The 16,135-nt window shown below is 41.7% G+C and overlaps 1 protein-coding gene across 1 annotated transcript; it reads left to right on the top strand.

The window, feature by feature from the left end:
• Nucleotides 1-12,644: 12,644 nt before the first annotated feature.
• Nucleotides 12,645-15,576, top strand: LOC122050772 (vesicle-associated membrane protein 727-like). The gene is made up of 4 exons (XM_042611651.1): nt 12,645-12,941; nt 13,016-13,211; nt 13,406-13,526; nt 15,523-15,576. Exons 1-4 carry the CDS (start codon nt 12,752-12,754, stop codon nt 15,574-15,576), a joined length of 561 nt encoding a protein of 186 aa, XP_042467585.1. The 5' UTR covers nt 12,645-12,751.
• The last annotated feature ends 559 nt before the right edge of the window (nt 15,577-16,135 follow it).

The raw sequence follows: 16,135 nt of genomic DNA, 5'->3' as shown, positions 1-16,135 counted from the left end.
AGTCCAAGTAGGTCAAAGGTTGGATACTTGGCATGAAAGAAAAGTCCAGGTAGGTCAAAGGACTTGGCACGAGAGAAAAGTCCAAGTGGGTCAAAGGGATTGACCGGACACTTGGTAAGGGAGTCTTAGCAGGTCAAGGAGTGACTAGATGCTAGGCATGACATACTAAGTCAAGGGTGACCGGATGTTGGTTTGGGAGGTTTGGGACTTGGTTTTGGGCAAAATCGCTGGATCGATCGGTGGATCGATCTGATCGGGATCCCCGGGCGCAGTAGAGATCGATCCGTGGATCGATCAGAGGTCCCAATCGATCGATGGATCGATTGGGGGTTCGCGATAAGCCTGGATCGATCCGTGGATCGATCCAAAGCAATGGTCGGATCGATCCGTGGATCGATCCAAAGCCTCCCCGATCGATTGGGAACATTGGAATCGATCGGGATCCGACCGTTGGCGTCGTTTATAGCTGCAGGCGTGTGATGGCTGCGGCAATCTTTTCACGATTTCATCTCAGATCTTCGCCAGCTCCTCCACAGCGCTCTCAAAGATCAGATCGCCAGTTCTTGAAGGATCTTGGAAGCTTTCCAAGTCAAGAGGCGGATCAAGGCAAGAAGAGAAGCTAGGGTTAGGGTTTTCTGTACTCATCGTAAGCTTTGCGCTTGTATTTTATTTCCCTTTCCTTTCCTCTTGTACTGAGAGTCTTGTAGGGCTTCTCCGCCTTCGGTAGTTACCGAAAAGGAGTGTTTTCATAGTGGAGGGTGCGTGCGTGGTGTGGATCCTTGGATTAGTCACCTCCTTTGGAGGTGGATACCAAGTAAAATCCTAGTGTTAGCGTGGTTGTATTTGTTTCTGTATTTTCCGCTGCATATTCTTGAAGAAACAAGCAACGCCGAGCAACGCCAAGCACCGAGCGAACGCGACGAGCTATTCACCCCCCCTCTAGCTACTTTTGGTCCTAACAAGTGGTATCAGAGCGAGGCCGCTCTTCACCGGAATCATCGCCGGAAGGGTCAAGCATAACAAGAAAAGCTAGAGGGTGAAGAAGTTGGAGCAAATTCTTCAAGTTTAAGATTTTATCAAGCTCAACTTCAAGATGCAATTCCAAGATGGACTTGGATTTGACACAAGGGTGGCTCCACCATATTCATCTACAAGCTTCGATTCTTGGAAATCAAGAATTGAAAATTTTCTTATGATGGAGATAGAGCAATGGTTTGCTCTCATGGAAGGTTTTGAAGCTCCCACAAATTCCAAGGGCAAAGTACTCAAAAGGAGCAAGTGGAGCAAAGACCAAATCCAAAGATGTGAGGCCAATGACAAAGTGACCAAGCTTTTGGTCAATTTATTGCCAAGCAACATCTTGGAACAAATTGGAGAGTTTGAAGATGCTAAGGAGCTTTGGAGCAAATTGGCAAGAATTCATGAGATCCCCTCCACTGTATCAAATCAAGGAGAATCCAAAGAGGGCGACTCATTGGATCAAGACCAAGAGGAGGACTCCGAGGTTGAGAGATGCTCAACCTCCGAAGAAGAGGAAATCCAAGAAGCTTCATCCTCAAGGGAATGCACCGAAGGGAACAAGGAGGGAGCATACTCCTTGTTTCATATTCAAGATGATGAAGCCTCCACCTCTAGGATTGAGGGGGAGCAATCCTTGGTGACGCCGGATCAAGAAGAAGGAGAAGCTTCTACATCCGGGTTAAGAGACGAAGAGGAGGAAGTAGATTCTACCTCCACAAGTCAAGAAAAATCAAATGGAGGAGAATCAAGGTCCAATCAAGAGGAAGCTTCTACCTCCGGATCCAAAGAAAAAGATGACACCCCTACAAGCAAAGGTATAAATATTTCAATTAATAATAAAAATCATATTATATGCTTTGAATGTAGGGAACATGGGCACTACAAGAGCAAGTGCCCTAAATTAGCCAAGAAGAAGGGCCAAATGGCAAAAAGGGGCAAGGAGAAGCTCAAGGAGACCACCCCCGGGACAAAGAAGAGCAAGGAGCACATTGTGTGCTTCTTGTGTCAACAAAAAGGGCATTACCGAAGTCAATGCCCCAAGGGGAAGAAGATGGTCAAGGCTCAAGGAGGCACTAGTCAAGGGGGAGCCTCCAAGGTAAAAAGGAAGGTAACTTTCATTGAGCCTATTCCCTTGCAAAATGGTAAAAAGCATGCTAGGTCAAATTTTTATCATTTTAATGCGATTTACCATAAGAATAGGAAGCATGAGGGCTTTAAGGAAAAGCATGTGGCCCTACATGCCAAAACTACTATCCCTAAGGCTAGGAATGTAGGTAAAACCTAGGCGATAACTCTAAGGATTTAAGATACAAGCCTAGAAACAAAAATGCTCATGGATCAAATACTAAGGACTTAGTGAGAGAAAATCAAGTCTTGAGGTCAAGACTTGATAAAATGGAGAAGACCCTAAAAATGATGGAAAATATCCTATTAGGGCAAAGTGAGCATAACTTAGGTTTAGGAAAATCAAAGCCATCCAATGGCCATAAAGGTTTGGGATACAAACCAAAAGCTAAGAAGGATGTGCCTAGTTATCATAGGGTTCCATATAGTTATGGAACGAACCCTAAGTCTAGAGATCAAGTCAAGGATACAAGGGAAGATATCCCTAGAAGTATCTTTGCAACCAAAGTGACTAAGACTTCTAAGAAGTCTAAGAAAGTCACGAACAAGGTTACAAGGGAGGCTATCCCTAGAATTGACCTAGAAAATGTGACCAAGGCTTCTAAGAAGCCCAACAAGGTCACTAGGAAGGTATCTAGGGAAGTTATTCCTAGTGAGTACCTAGAGCATCCAAGGAGCACCAATAGATGTTGGGTTCTTAGGAGCATCTTCTCTACCCCATAGATGGGTTAGAGAGTGTCAACTCCGATTAGAAGGGTAGTTAACCCAACTTTGAGGAAATTGACACTCAAGGAGCATTTTCAAGGTTTTAGTTAACCTTTGAAAATGAAATGGAATTATTATTTACTCCTTGAAAGAGTAAAATGTGCCAAATTGGAGAAGTATTGATTTTATTTTAAAGTGGCACAAATTTGAGAAAACATAAGAACTACCAAGTTTGGATTTTGGTATATTCTTAGGAAATTAAAAGCAAACTAAGCCTTAATTTAAAAAGGGCTACTCTTGTGGAAAAATGAAATATGCCAACATTTGAGGACATATTTATTTTCAATTGGCATACATTAATCAAGGAAATTAGAAATGCCAATTTAGGTTTTGGCATTTTCTTGAAGCACTTTAGGGCAATCTAGGTTTAAGTCGTAAGTTTAGCTAAGATTTTAAGGATACTTAGATACTTAATCTAGGTATATTTTATTTATGCTAAACCTTGCCATGATTGTTTGCCCATCATATGCCATGACATCATGTCTATTTTTGCATTCATGTTTTATTATGAAAAATCCAAAAATACCATGTCATGACATTCATACATCATGTAATTATAGGAATCTTTCTTTTGAAAGTTATTTTATTTTGATGTATGCCATAACATAATCATGCATTAAGTTTAATTCCTTGTAATTAAGGACGAATGACATTTAACGACACTTATTGACAAGTGACATTCTAGGTGGATGTCTAATATTTCTAAAATGCCTAGATAGATATGCATGATCCCTAGATTAGGGCAAAAACCAAAATCTACATCTCACAAAGACTATAAGGTGACTTGTATGTGGTTTAGTGCACATTAGATACAAGTGAGATGTTAGGATGATGAACAAAACTCAAGATGTTGATTTAGTGCATTCTTTTGAGTTTTAGGTTCATCAAAACACATAGTTATGTGTTTTCCCATCATTGGGAAAGCTAATGTACAAGTCATGTGCATTAAGCCCAAGGAATGTGATGAGATATTGGTTTTGAAAATGTTTTTAAAATGTTTTTGGAAAACCTTGGTGAAGGCTATCTTTTGATAGTAATCACCATTGAATAGTTAGACACAAACTTGAAGAAAACACTAAAGTTTTTGCAAGTTTTCAAGTTTGTGTCAATTTTTGAAACTATGAAGTATTTTCATAGAAAACTATTTTTCCGTGATAGTAAACGCCCTAAATAATGTCTACACGAAATTTCATAATTTTTGAATTTTTGTAGAATTTTCTAGGGGTTTCTGAAGTTGACTGAAATGGAATTTCAGCAACTATCAGATTCGAATTTCAGCAACTATCAGAGCTCCGATCGATCCATGGATCGATTGGAGTTCCTGAATCGATCCGTGGATTGATTCAAATGGCAATTCCCGCGAGCAGAAGCTCGCTGGATCGATCAGCCGATCGATCCAGGGAGTCTGAATCGATCAGTGGATCGATTCAGAAAGGTTCAATCGATTGGAACCCAACTCCAATCGATCCAAGTTGCTGATTTTGGCTAGGAAGGCTTGATTTCAGCATCTTTGAACCCCTTTGAGTCTAGGTAACCATTCCAAACCCCTTAAATACATTTGTATACATACAAAGGGTGTTTTCATGTTGAAAACAAGGATGGATTGGTTAACGAAGACTAAGTAGAAGTTTAGGTTGAGGTTGTTTCAAATTTTGAATATTTGAACCTCAAAACTTCTAAATTTGGGTTTCCTAATGGTTTAGGGATTCCAAGTCATTGTTGGTGCAATGACAGAATGTCTTTAGGGGGAGGGACTCTTTAAAGACATGAAAATTATTTTTCATGAACCTTGGAAGGTGGTTAACCTTCTGTTGTGAACTTGCTCAAGGTTGAGCATTTAAACTTGAAATGGGAAAAATGGGGAGTGGATATCCTCATTATTTCAAGTGGACACTCAAGTGGTAGATAATGCTCAAGGTTGGGTAGTTGTCTACATTGGGGGAGAAGTTAAGGATAAATGAAGGGTATGGGACCTTCATTATCGTGTTGATCACAACGAGTGATGTTGTGAACAACGATGAGCAACTCTTCAGGGGGAGAGTCTTCAACAAATGGATTTGTTGAAGTGTGCCCAACGATAGGTTGATGTATGTCCAACGATGGGTTGATGTGTGCCAATAGGGGGAGAATGTATGGTTAAGCTTAGTCCTTCATTACCTATGGGAAGGTCATAGGGGGAGAATGAAAGGACTCATGAAAGGGAGTAAGTTAGGCTTTCATTACCTAGAGGGAGTTTGCCCTCTTAGGGGGAGAATGAAGAGCTTAATTTATGCTTTCATTACCTAGTGGCATGAAGAAGGAGGTTATGGGATTAGCCTAACTTACATATGGGATTGTAAGTGTTATTGTGGTATTGTCAAACATCAAAAAGGGGGAGATTGTTGGTGCAATATCCCTCAGGTCAAGGTTGACCTGGGTAACCAAGCTGTGTCTTGGTTTGGGTTTAGATGTTTGACAATAAGATATTGATTGAAGAAGAGTCAAGTAGGTCAAGGTTGACTGGATACTTGACTGGAAAGTCCTGGTGAGTGAAGCCAGGCAGAAGAAAAGTCCTGGTGAGTGAAGCCAGGCAGAAGGAAGTCCTAGTGAGTGAAGCTAGGCAGATGGAAGTCCTAGTGAGTGAAGCTAGGCAGATGAAAATTCTGGTGAGTGAAGCCAGGTGAAAGTCCTAGTGAGTGAAGCTAGGCAGATGGAAAATCCTGGTGAGTGAAGCCAGGTGAAAGTCCTAGTGAGTGAAGCTAGGCAGATGGAAATCCTGGTGAGTGAAGCCAGGTGAAAGTCCTAGTGAGTGAAGCTAGGCAGATGGAAAACCCTAGTGAGTGAAGCTAGGTGAAAGTCCTGGTGAGTGAAGCCAGGCAAGGGAAAATCCAGATGGATCAAGGATGATCGGACATCTGGTGCTGGGAAGTCCAAGTAGGTCAAAGGTTTGACTGGATACTTGGCATGAAAGAAAAGTCCAAGTAGGTCAAAGGGATTGACCGGATACTTGGCACAGAGAAAAGTCCAAGTGGGTCAAAGGGATTGACCGGACACTTGGTAAGGGAGTCTTAGCAGGTCAAGGGAGTGACTAGATGCTAGGCATGACATACCAACAGGTCAAGGGTGACCGGATGTTGGTTTGGGAGGTTTGGGACTTGGTTTTGGGCAAAAATCAAGCGCTGGATCGATCAGTGGATCGATCCAGGCTCTGGATCGATCAGTGGATCGATCCAGATCTGTCCCAGCGAACAGAGAGCCTCTGGATCGATCTGTGGATCGATCCAGAGGTCCCAATCGATCAGTGGATCGATTGGGACGCGATAAGCGCTGGATCGATCCGTGGATCGATCCAGGCGCGTTTCCAGAGCACAGAGGCGCTCTGGATCGATCCGTGGATCGATCCAAAGCCTCCCCGATCGATTGGGAACATTGGAATCGATCGGGATCCGACCGTTGGCGTCGTTTATAGCTGCAGGCGTGTGATGGCTGCGGCAATCTTTTCACGATTTCATCTCAGATCTTCGCCAGCTCCTCCACAGTGCTCTCAAAGATCAGATCGCCAGTTCTTGAAGGATCTTGGAAGCTTTCCAAGTCAAGAGGCGGATCAAGGCAAGAAGAGAAGCTAGGGTTAGGGTTTTCTGTACTCATCGTAAGCTTTGCGCTTGTATTTTGTTTCCCTTTCCTTTCCTCTTGTACTGAGAGTCTTGTAGGGCTTCTCCGCCTTCGGTAGTTACCGAAAAGGAGTGTTTTCATAGTGGAGGGTGCGTGCGTGGTGTGGATCCTTGGATTAGTCACCTCCTTTGGAGGTGGATACCAAGTAAAATCCTAGTGTTAGCGTGGTTGTATTTGTTTCTGTATTTTCCGCTGCATATTCTTGAAGAAACAAGCAACGCCGAGCAACGCCAAGCACCGAGCGAACGCGACGAGCTATTCACCCCCCCCCCTCTAGCTACTTTTGGTCCCAACAAATATGGTCATATCAGAAGTGAGGACCGCTCGGAAAAACCCGCGCCTGGAGGTAAATGTCATCATTAAGAAGCCCCCTACGCTAGTTTAAGAAGAAAAGGAGGAGGTCCAGATTCACCCGAGCTGGCTAGAAGCAACCACCTTCATTGCCTCCAATCTGGAGAATGAGAAAAAGTAGGGATGTAAACTAGCCGAACCGAGTCGAACAGTATTAGGCTCGAGCTCAGCTCGTTTAAGTTATATTCGGACTCGAGCTCAGCTCGAGCTCGAATCGAGCTTTTATCACAAGGCTCGAGCTCGACTCGTTTTAGAATTATCAAGCTCACGAACAGTTTGAGCTCGGCTCGTTATTAGCTCGATTATCAAAATTAACGAGCCTAACTCGTTAAGCGAGCTCGGGCTCATTTTCGGGCTCATTTAGAGCTCATTTTTGTCTCATTTTAAGGCTCGTTTTAGAGCTCGTTTTTTGACTCGTTTTAGAGTTCATTTTTTGGCTCAGTTTAAGGCTCATTTTTTTGGCTCGCGAGCCTATAAACGAACATGTTTGCGAGCTCACGAGCCGAATATCCTTAAGCTCGAGCTCGGCTCAATAAAACTGTCAAGCTCGAAATCGAGCTCGAGCTCGGCTTGATAAGATAAACGAACGAACTCGAACGAGCTTTTTGATGAATCGAGCTCCGAATAGCTCGCGAACCATTTAGTTCATTTACATCCCTAAGAAAAAGGTAGAGCTGTCTACCTGTCTTAGGTGGAACCATGACGTGTTCTTCTGGTCGACCCACGAGCTCCCCAGAATCTCACCGAGCGTCACCTAGCACGAGCTTCATATCCGACCAAATGCCCGACCCATGAAACAGTGGAAAAGGGACTTCAACATGGAGCGAAACCTGATCATCCGAACGGATCACCGCACTATCTAGGTTTATGTTTAGTCATCCGACCAAAGTCATCCGTTCTTCAAGGTTTTGCGCCGAGCTATAAAGTTTCAATGGGACGTAGAGTGAGACCGGACGTTAGAAGAGCTCAAGAAGTACCTAAACTCATTGCCTATATTAGCTAAGACGAGCACTAGAGAGCCACTTTGGATCTATTTGTCGATCACCGAGTATGCGGTTGGTTCGACATTAGTAAAGTAGAACGGCTCTAAATAGCAGCTCGTGTATTTTCTGAGCCATATATTGAAAGATGTAGAGTTCTGCTCCACCTGTCTTGAAAAGTTGGCTTATGTGCTGGTGTTAGCTGCTCGGAGACTTTGCCCATACTTCTTGGTTCACCCGATCATCGTGATGACCAACAGCGCCCTAGGAAGAGTCCTCTTCAACCCGAAGGTGTCTAGGCGACTGATTAAATGGACAACCGAACTAAGCGAGTTTGATATTCAATATCAACTCTGAACGATGATCAAAGCTCAGGCCTTGGTTGATTTCATCACGGAAGTCTAGAACGTCGAGCTAGAAGCAACTTGGAAAATATATGTTGACAGTTTGTCCACCCGACAGGGCAGCAGGATCGACATTCTGCTTATTTCACCACGGGAAGACTGGATGCAACTTTTCGTCCAGCTCGATTATAGGGCCACCAACAACGAAGCTGAGTATGAAGCCTTGATAGTTGACTTATAGGTAGCGTAATATGTCAGAGCCACAAAAGTCTTCATTCACTCAGACTCTTAGTTGGTCGCCCAACAACTATCAGGGGCATTCGAGATTAGCAACTCTCGACTCAAGTTATATGCAGAAGCTTTTGAGAAACTGAAGATAAATTTTCAAGAGATCACTGTATAGAAGATCCCGCGATCGGACAATCAAGCAGCGGATGAATTAGCTAAGTTAACTAGTTCATTATCATCGGTTGTGATCAACCAGCCAATCGAGCATGTTTCATTAGTGGCGTACATCGACTAGATGGAGGGAGTGGTCTTCTTGAGTGACTAGAGAACACTATTGATTGAATTCCTTCGATCGGGTAACACTCTGGCTGACCAGGAGGCAGCGCGACTATTAAAGAAAAGGGCAAAACGATTCACCCTGATTAGAGACCAACTTTATAAGAGATCTTTCTCAACATCATTGCTCAAATCTGTGGGCCCAGAGGATATGAAGTATATACTTCAAGAAGTGCATCTTGGTTTCTGTGGAAGTCATCCGGGCGGCCGTTCACTGGCTCGAAAGATCCTCCTGGCGGGGTATTTTTGGCAAACTCTCCAAGAGGATGCCGCTTAGACAGTAGCGACATGCCTGTCCTACCAAAGGTATCATAACATCCCTTACCGACCAACCGAGGATATGAAGGCATCCACGGTGTTTTGCCCGTTCGACCAATGGGGCATAGACATCAAGGGATCGTTTCCCATGGCGACTGGTCAGCGTAGTTTCCTGCTCGTCGCGGTGGACTACTTCTCGAAGTGGGTGGAGACCGAGCCACTAGCAAGGATAAATGAGCATATGGTCATCAAATTCATCTGACAGAACATCTTGTGTCGATTTGGTATCACACACTGGCTCGTCTCGGATAACGGGAGGCAGTTTGCGGGTCGGAGGCTCTGGGAGTGGTGCAAAGGCTATGACATCCAGCATACCTTCACCTCAGTGGCCTACCCACAGAGCAACACCTAGGTGGAAGTCGCAAACCAGGAAATCCTTAGAGGCTTACGATCTTGGCTCGACCACACCGGGGGCAGCTGGGTCGACGAGCTCATGAGTGTCTTGCGGGCACTTCGCACGACTCCAAAAGAGGTGACCGACGTAACACCATTCCAGTTGGTGTATGGAGAAGAAGTGATGATCCCTGTAGAGGTTGGAGTAGAATTCGACCGGGTTCAACTCTACGACGAAGGAAATATCGAGCGGAGGCTAATGAAGCTCGACTTAGTGGATGAATCGCGGGATAAAGCTGTCATTTGGTTAATGGCATATCGACAGCGGATGAGGCAGAACTACAATCGAAGGGTGATCCTGAGGTCTTTCCAGGTCGGTGATCTGTTGTGGAAGAAAATCAAGCCAGTCGGTGACATCACCAAGCTCGAGGCATAATGGGTGGGACCTTACAAGGTCATATAGAAACTCCGCTCAGGGGCTTACTATTTGGAGGATGAAGATGGAAGACGACTCGAGCGGTCATGGAACGTGAATAATCTCTAATCCTACAAGCTCAGGTGAGAGGTGCGTGAGCAAATATAGATGTGATTGTATATATGCCTTCTGGATACAGGACAAACATGAATAAAAACCAAAGTTTTTCAGACTCTTGAGCCGATCGGCCAAGTTAAAGTCAAGCTGCAACTATAAACCCTTGTCGTTATCAACAATCGAGCGATGACCATAAATCCTTGTCATCATCAATGGTCGAGCAACAACCTTAAATCCTTATCGTCATCAACGGTCGAGCGACCACCTTAAACCCTTGTCATCATCAACAGTTAAGCGACGACCTTAAACCCTTGTCATCATCAATGGTCAAGCCGCGACCTTAAATCCTTGTCATCATTAATGGTCGAGTGGCAACCTTAAACCCTTGTCATCATCAACCACTACAACAAAAATATTAAAAGACAACGAATTTTATCTATTGTCGTAGGTCCTTTAAAACCGTTGTAATTGGCAGTGCTGTTAAAAGTGGGGGCTATGACAACAGTTTAAAACCGTTGTCATAAAATAAAACAACAATAGTTTTGCAACGGTTTAAAACCGTTGTCTTTGAATGAAAAGACAACGGTTTAAAACCGTTGTTGTTTCACTACAACAAAAACCCTCATAGACATCGGTGGAACAACAACGATTTTAAGCAAAAATCGATGTCTTTGAGTATTTTACACCGATTTTTCCAAAAATCGATGTCTATGAGCGCAGATTTTCGCTCATAGACATCGGGTTTTTAGGCGATGTCTATGAGCGCCTTTTTTTCGTTAATAGACATCGATTTTAACAGCGGTTTTTAAAATCCGATGTCTATGAACCAAAATTCTGGCGGACTTTCTTAGCGCGCTTTCTTTTGGGCTTCTCCTCGCCCACCATAAATCGAAACCCTAATCCTCAGGTGTCGATCCCGCTCCTCAGGCGCTTTCTTTTGCCTCCCGCTCCTCAGGCGCCGATCCCAGCTCCCCTCGCCAACTGCACTCCTCCCCAGCCCCCGGTGCCGTCCCGCAAATTGAGTCCTTCCCGCTCTTCCGCGATGTGCCCGTACTCGAGCGGCAGGCGCTCTTTCTCCGCAAACTCTGGATCTGCTCTGTGCTCTTCGACTTCTCTGACACGCTCAAGTCAGCCTGCGAGAAGGAGGTGAAGCGGCAGACGCTGTCGGAGCTCATCGACTTCGTGCAATCCGGCTCCGCCCGGCTCAACGAGCAGGTACAGGAAGAGCTCGTCCGTACTGTGGATGTCAATATCTTCCGCAGTCTCCCTCCGGCTTCCCATGAAAACACCGGCGTCGAGCCCACCGACCTAGAGGAGGAGGACCCCTTAAGGTGGGTGCGCCGAGACGAGTGCTTATTTTTTTTTTTTTTTCATTTTGTTTGCTGGGCGTACGATTTGAAGGCGAAAGAGAGCGTCCTCCCTCACACGCTGTTGTTGCCTTCTCTTCCCGTAGTGCGCTGCTGCTGCTGCTGCTATTTTTGAGCTTTTTGCCTGACTACCTGCATTGTTTTCATTCCCTGCATCGTCAGATTTTGAACTTCTTGAACTTGGCTTCGGATTCAACCTCAGATTCTGGGTTGCTTTGCTTCAAGATCACAGTTTTAGATCCCATACCTTGTGAAGAAGGGTCAAAAGTCCCTTTCTTTTTTTCTTTGTCCTTCTCTCTTTCCTTCTGATTTGGGTATCTGACTGTGTCTTCGATCTGTTGTATGTGCGAAGCTCGTGAGTAATGTAGCACATTAGGAATATTACATCACATCTGCTTGTTCTAGCCCATGCATAGCTTTGTCTTCTTTCTTCTTTCTTCTTTCTCCTTGCGAGTTAGTATTTCTTGACCCTCTTTCTTCCCTAGACCTCTTCAATAGACCTCTTTCTTCCCATGAGGTTCAGATTGCCGCAGGTCCTTGGGAGTGTTTGGCGAGCTAACTTACAATCACTGCATGAAGGAGTGCTGCAACGATGAGAGATGATGATCCAAAGAAAAGCAAGGTTTTTTTTTGCAAGATAAAAAAAATAATATATTTCTCTTCTTTAGTTCTATTTTCTTCATCTCTAAGATGGTTGATTTGGGCATGCTTTGTTCCCTCAGTTTCTTGGGAGCAGCTGTCTTGGTCTAAGGCCATTGTTAAAAAATGATTCAACATCAAGAGCAAAGGTCAGGATAACCATGTCGATGAGATTGCTACAAAGGTGTGTCTGATCTCTTCTTCTTATTCAATTCCAATTTATTTTAATTTTAATACAGTTAGAATATTTTTTCTAGATTGATTGTTTTTGTTGGTTGTCGAATTCTATTGTTGTTATGTGTTTGGTGCTTTATGATTTGTTTGTTTATGATTGTGAACTTGTTTTAATTGATTAAGGGTACAATTGTTATATATACGTATTGATATTAGTAATTCTTAATTTAATATTCTCCTCTATTGTAATATTATTTTAATGGTGATTGTCTGAGCCTTTGGCTAGGTGTTGGGTTGCACTTCCTTGGAATTTTTGCCCTGGAAGACTGTTTTGGGCGATTTTAGCAAAATTATTATTATTAATGTATTTTCTTCGTTCCTATTTCTGCTGTGATGTTGCCATCTTCAGTTGATTTCCATTGACAGTGCGCAGATCTGTATGTCGCGAGTTCTTGAGAATTCACAATTGTTGCTCCCTAATTGTTGGTTTTATTGCTTGTGAAAGTTGAGATCTTGTCTTTTGTTTCTCATCTACAGGTGCGAAGATAGATTTTTTTTGCCGATTAATTGGATAATTTTTCAAGAAACATGAGCCAGCCACCATTAATTTATAGTTTTGTGGCTAAAGGGAGTGTTGTGCTTGCTGAATACACTCCCTTTTCGGGGAATTTCAGCACTATTGTTGTCCAATGCTTACAGAATTTGCCTCAAAATAATAAGAAATTCACCTTCTCATCTGATTGCCGCACATTCAACTTCCTGGTTGACAAAGAATTTGGTACAGTAAATGAAATTTTACTTCTGTACCATGTTGGATATTTTTTTTTATATACCTGCTTTTCTTTTGTGTAGTGTTCCTCGTGGTAGCTGATGAAGCATCTGGAAGAAGTGTTCCATTTGTGTTTCTAGAACGTGTCAAGGATGATTTCATGCACCGCTATGGACAAAGTATCAGTGGTAACAACTCCCATCCACTCATTGATGAGGAAGATGCTGATATGTTTGGGGACAGATTTAGCACTGCTTACAATCTTGATAGGGAATTTGGGTATGTACACATTGTTGCACTTAAGCTTCCAGTTTATCAATTTCTTTGACCTTGGTATAACATCAGATGATCTTCACAGGGTTGATTGGAATTTTCAGTTAAAAACATTTGCAACTAGAAATAGTGGGATTTTACAGTTTGTTAGTTTAGTTGTAGTTGTTTGGTCATACTTTAACATGTGACTGCTTTTACAGTCCAAGGATGAAGGAGCATATGGAGTATTGCATAAATCATCCAGAGGAAGTGAGCAAACTTTCAAAGCTGAAAGCTCATATAACTGAGGTTAAAGGAATAATGATGGACAATATAGAAAAGGTATGCTGTTGCTGGCCCCGTTACTAACAACTTAGCAAGTTGTAATAGCACTCTGTAAACATAAGTTTATTGCTTTAAAATGTGGTGGTTTTATGGATTTAATGCTGAGTATTTGAGCATTACCATATGATGTGACTGATGCCAACATATGTTGCTTAATCATTTTCTGTTCTTTCAGGTGTCTTATTATATAGTAATTCCATGTTGTGCAAACAAAGATCTTGATTTTTTCTATCACATGATTATGACATGTAGTTTGAATTATTGTACTCATCATATCTGGGAGAATATTGAACATGCATGAGAACTATATGAATATGAACTAAGCGACAATTGATCTCTATATGATTTTTCCTCTTGTAGAAAAGAGATGGAGGTTGTTTATGATAACTCTGTTGACATTATATAGATTTGTTGGTCCTTTAGGAGCACATCTGAACTCGATCAGTTTCTGCTTAACCTAGAGAAGCTTACATGCAGTATGTATTAATAGTGTTCTTTGCCTTTGCATTCAATCTGACTATAGTATCTCTTTTTGCTCGTTTATCAAATTAGATTGCCTCCCAAAAGGATGCAAGGGTGAGATGTAAACCTGCTATTCATAGGAGAACCTGCCCATAATTTGAACGTTACATTGATTTCCAAACAAGATTTTTTTTATTAGAGCACTCTTTAGATACACCCAATTCTTTGCCTTTAAATCATCATGACTTGAAGCCTTAAAGAATTGATGTACCTGCTCTTGAAGAGTATAGTGTGAGGTAGTTCAATTTTCAGCAAGTCTTTTGCACCTTTCTATCAATCAATGGATCCTTCTGTCTGTACATTAATTTGACATTTGAACCTGTAAGGATATCAATTGGCTTAACTTCCAATATCTCAGTTCCTTGAGCACATCCGATACATATTTTTGCAGGGAGAGGTAAATGTCTTCCTACCTATATGCTAAGAAAATATCTCAACCTGGGTTGGAAGTATAGATGAAAATAGGCTTTTAGCCTCGTGATCGATTAATCATCACTAGTTTGATGATAGCTTACACAACAATAAGGTGAATACCCTTTTCCAGCAAGAGAGATAAGATAAAATAGTGAATGATCGAAGACATTTCTGATCATTTTAAGCTGAAGGAGAGCAAAGCTAAATTTATCAAATCATGCTCTAAAAGATTGCTTTAGACATCCAGAAATTATTTCAATTTGTATATCACACTGCTCTCCTTTTAAGTATCAATTAGAAAGGGACTTTCTTTGGTTTAGATATTTTGCATTCCAAATTTAGTTTGTTGGTAGTTCTCATTGCAAAACCAGACTGAAAAACTTTCAAAATGCTTGATTTGAAGTGTTAGAATGATAGAGATCAGAAAAACTAGACTGGCCTCGTTAGAGCTAGAGCAGATATTTGGAAAAAAAAATAAATAAATCAAAATTGCATCTTTACCATTTCCGCTCTCATTGCATTACAAGAGCAATAGGAAACCAGGTTAATCTTTTAGCATGCATTACAAGTGCAATAGGAAACCAGGTTAATCTTTTAGCATGCCCACTATCTTATAAAAAAAAAAATTAAAAATACAATAGGAAACTAGGTTATGATTAACTTTGTTGCAATAATTTCTGGTTTGGATTATATTAAGTTCCTAGGAATGATAGATCTATCACTATATGATGTGGTTGAGATAATTGATGAATGTTTATCTTTTTAAGCATTCCAATTAGTCATCTTGTTACCTGGTGCTCTTATTGCATTTTCAACTATGATTTTTGGTCTTGGTTTACTAATATATTATTTATGTGTTTTTACAGTTTACAAATCTCAAGTATTCCAGAGTTGAAATTGATGAAGTGCAGTTCGAGTGGGCCGAATGCATGCTAGATTACATTTGAGTAGGAAAGGTATTTGATTTTTGAAAACTTTGGACGATGCATGCATTTGCATGGAATGTAAATTGCGTATATTGTCTCATGTCAATTTCTTTCTGATGGTGATATTCTAGGACTTCTGCAGCATGTACAATTCTTCTGTTTTGTTCTTTGCTGTAGTTAAGTAGACCAAATGATACTTTTGTTTGACAGATTAGAACAGTGGATGTTTTAACTCAGAAAACTAGGCATTTGAAGGTGAAAAGCGGTGAGATTAGGGAAATGAAAGGCGCAAGAAGAATGGAGCAATATAGCAAGTTGAACAGATTCTGATTCTCATAATTTAATGTAGCCTCAGCTTGATTTTTGACTCACGATGTTCTACCTTGATGTGTTGTTAAAAGAATGTTCTACCTTGATTCTGATATCTATTAGCTTTTGATGTAAAAAGAATGTTTGTGTATTTATACTGTTGTAAGAAGAATGTTTATGTAATTTGTGAATATTTGTATATTTTATGGATACTGTTGAATGAAGAATATTTGTGTATTTTTTTTGTTACTGTCGGGTTTTCACTATTTCGGAAATCAAATTTGTGCTGTTAAAAAAATACTGATATTACATCGATTTTCCACCGCTGCAAAACCAATGTCATTAACTAATATTACATCGGTCGTATACCGCTGCCAAAACTGGTGTTATTAACATATAATATTACATCGATTTTACACCGTTGATGAAACGGTG

Source organism: Zingiber officinale, chromosome 3A, assembly GCF_018446385.1.
Source record: "Zingiber officinale cultivar Zhangliang chromosome 3A, Zo_v1.1, whole genome shotgun sequence".
NCBI classification, from domain to species: domain Eukaryota; kingdom Viridiplantae; phylum Streptophyta; class Magnoliopsida; order Zingiberales; family Zingiberaceae; genus Zingiber; species Zingiber officinale.
This window is presented reverse-complemented; position numbering and strand designations above follow the sequence as displayed.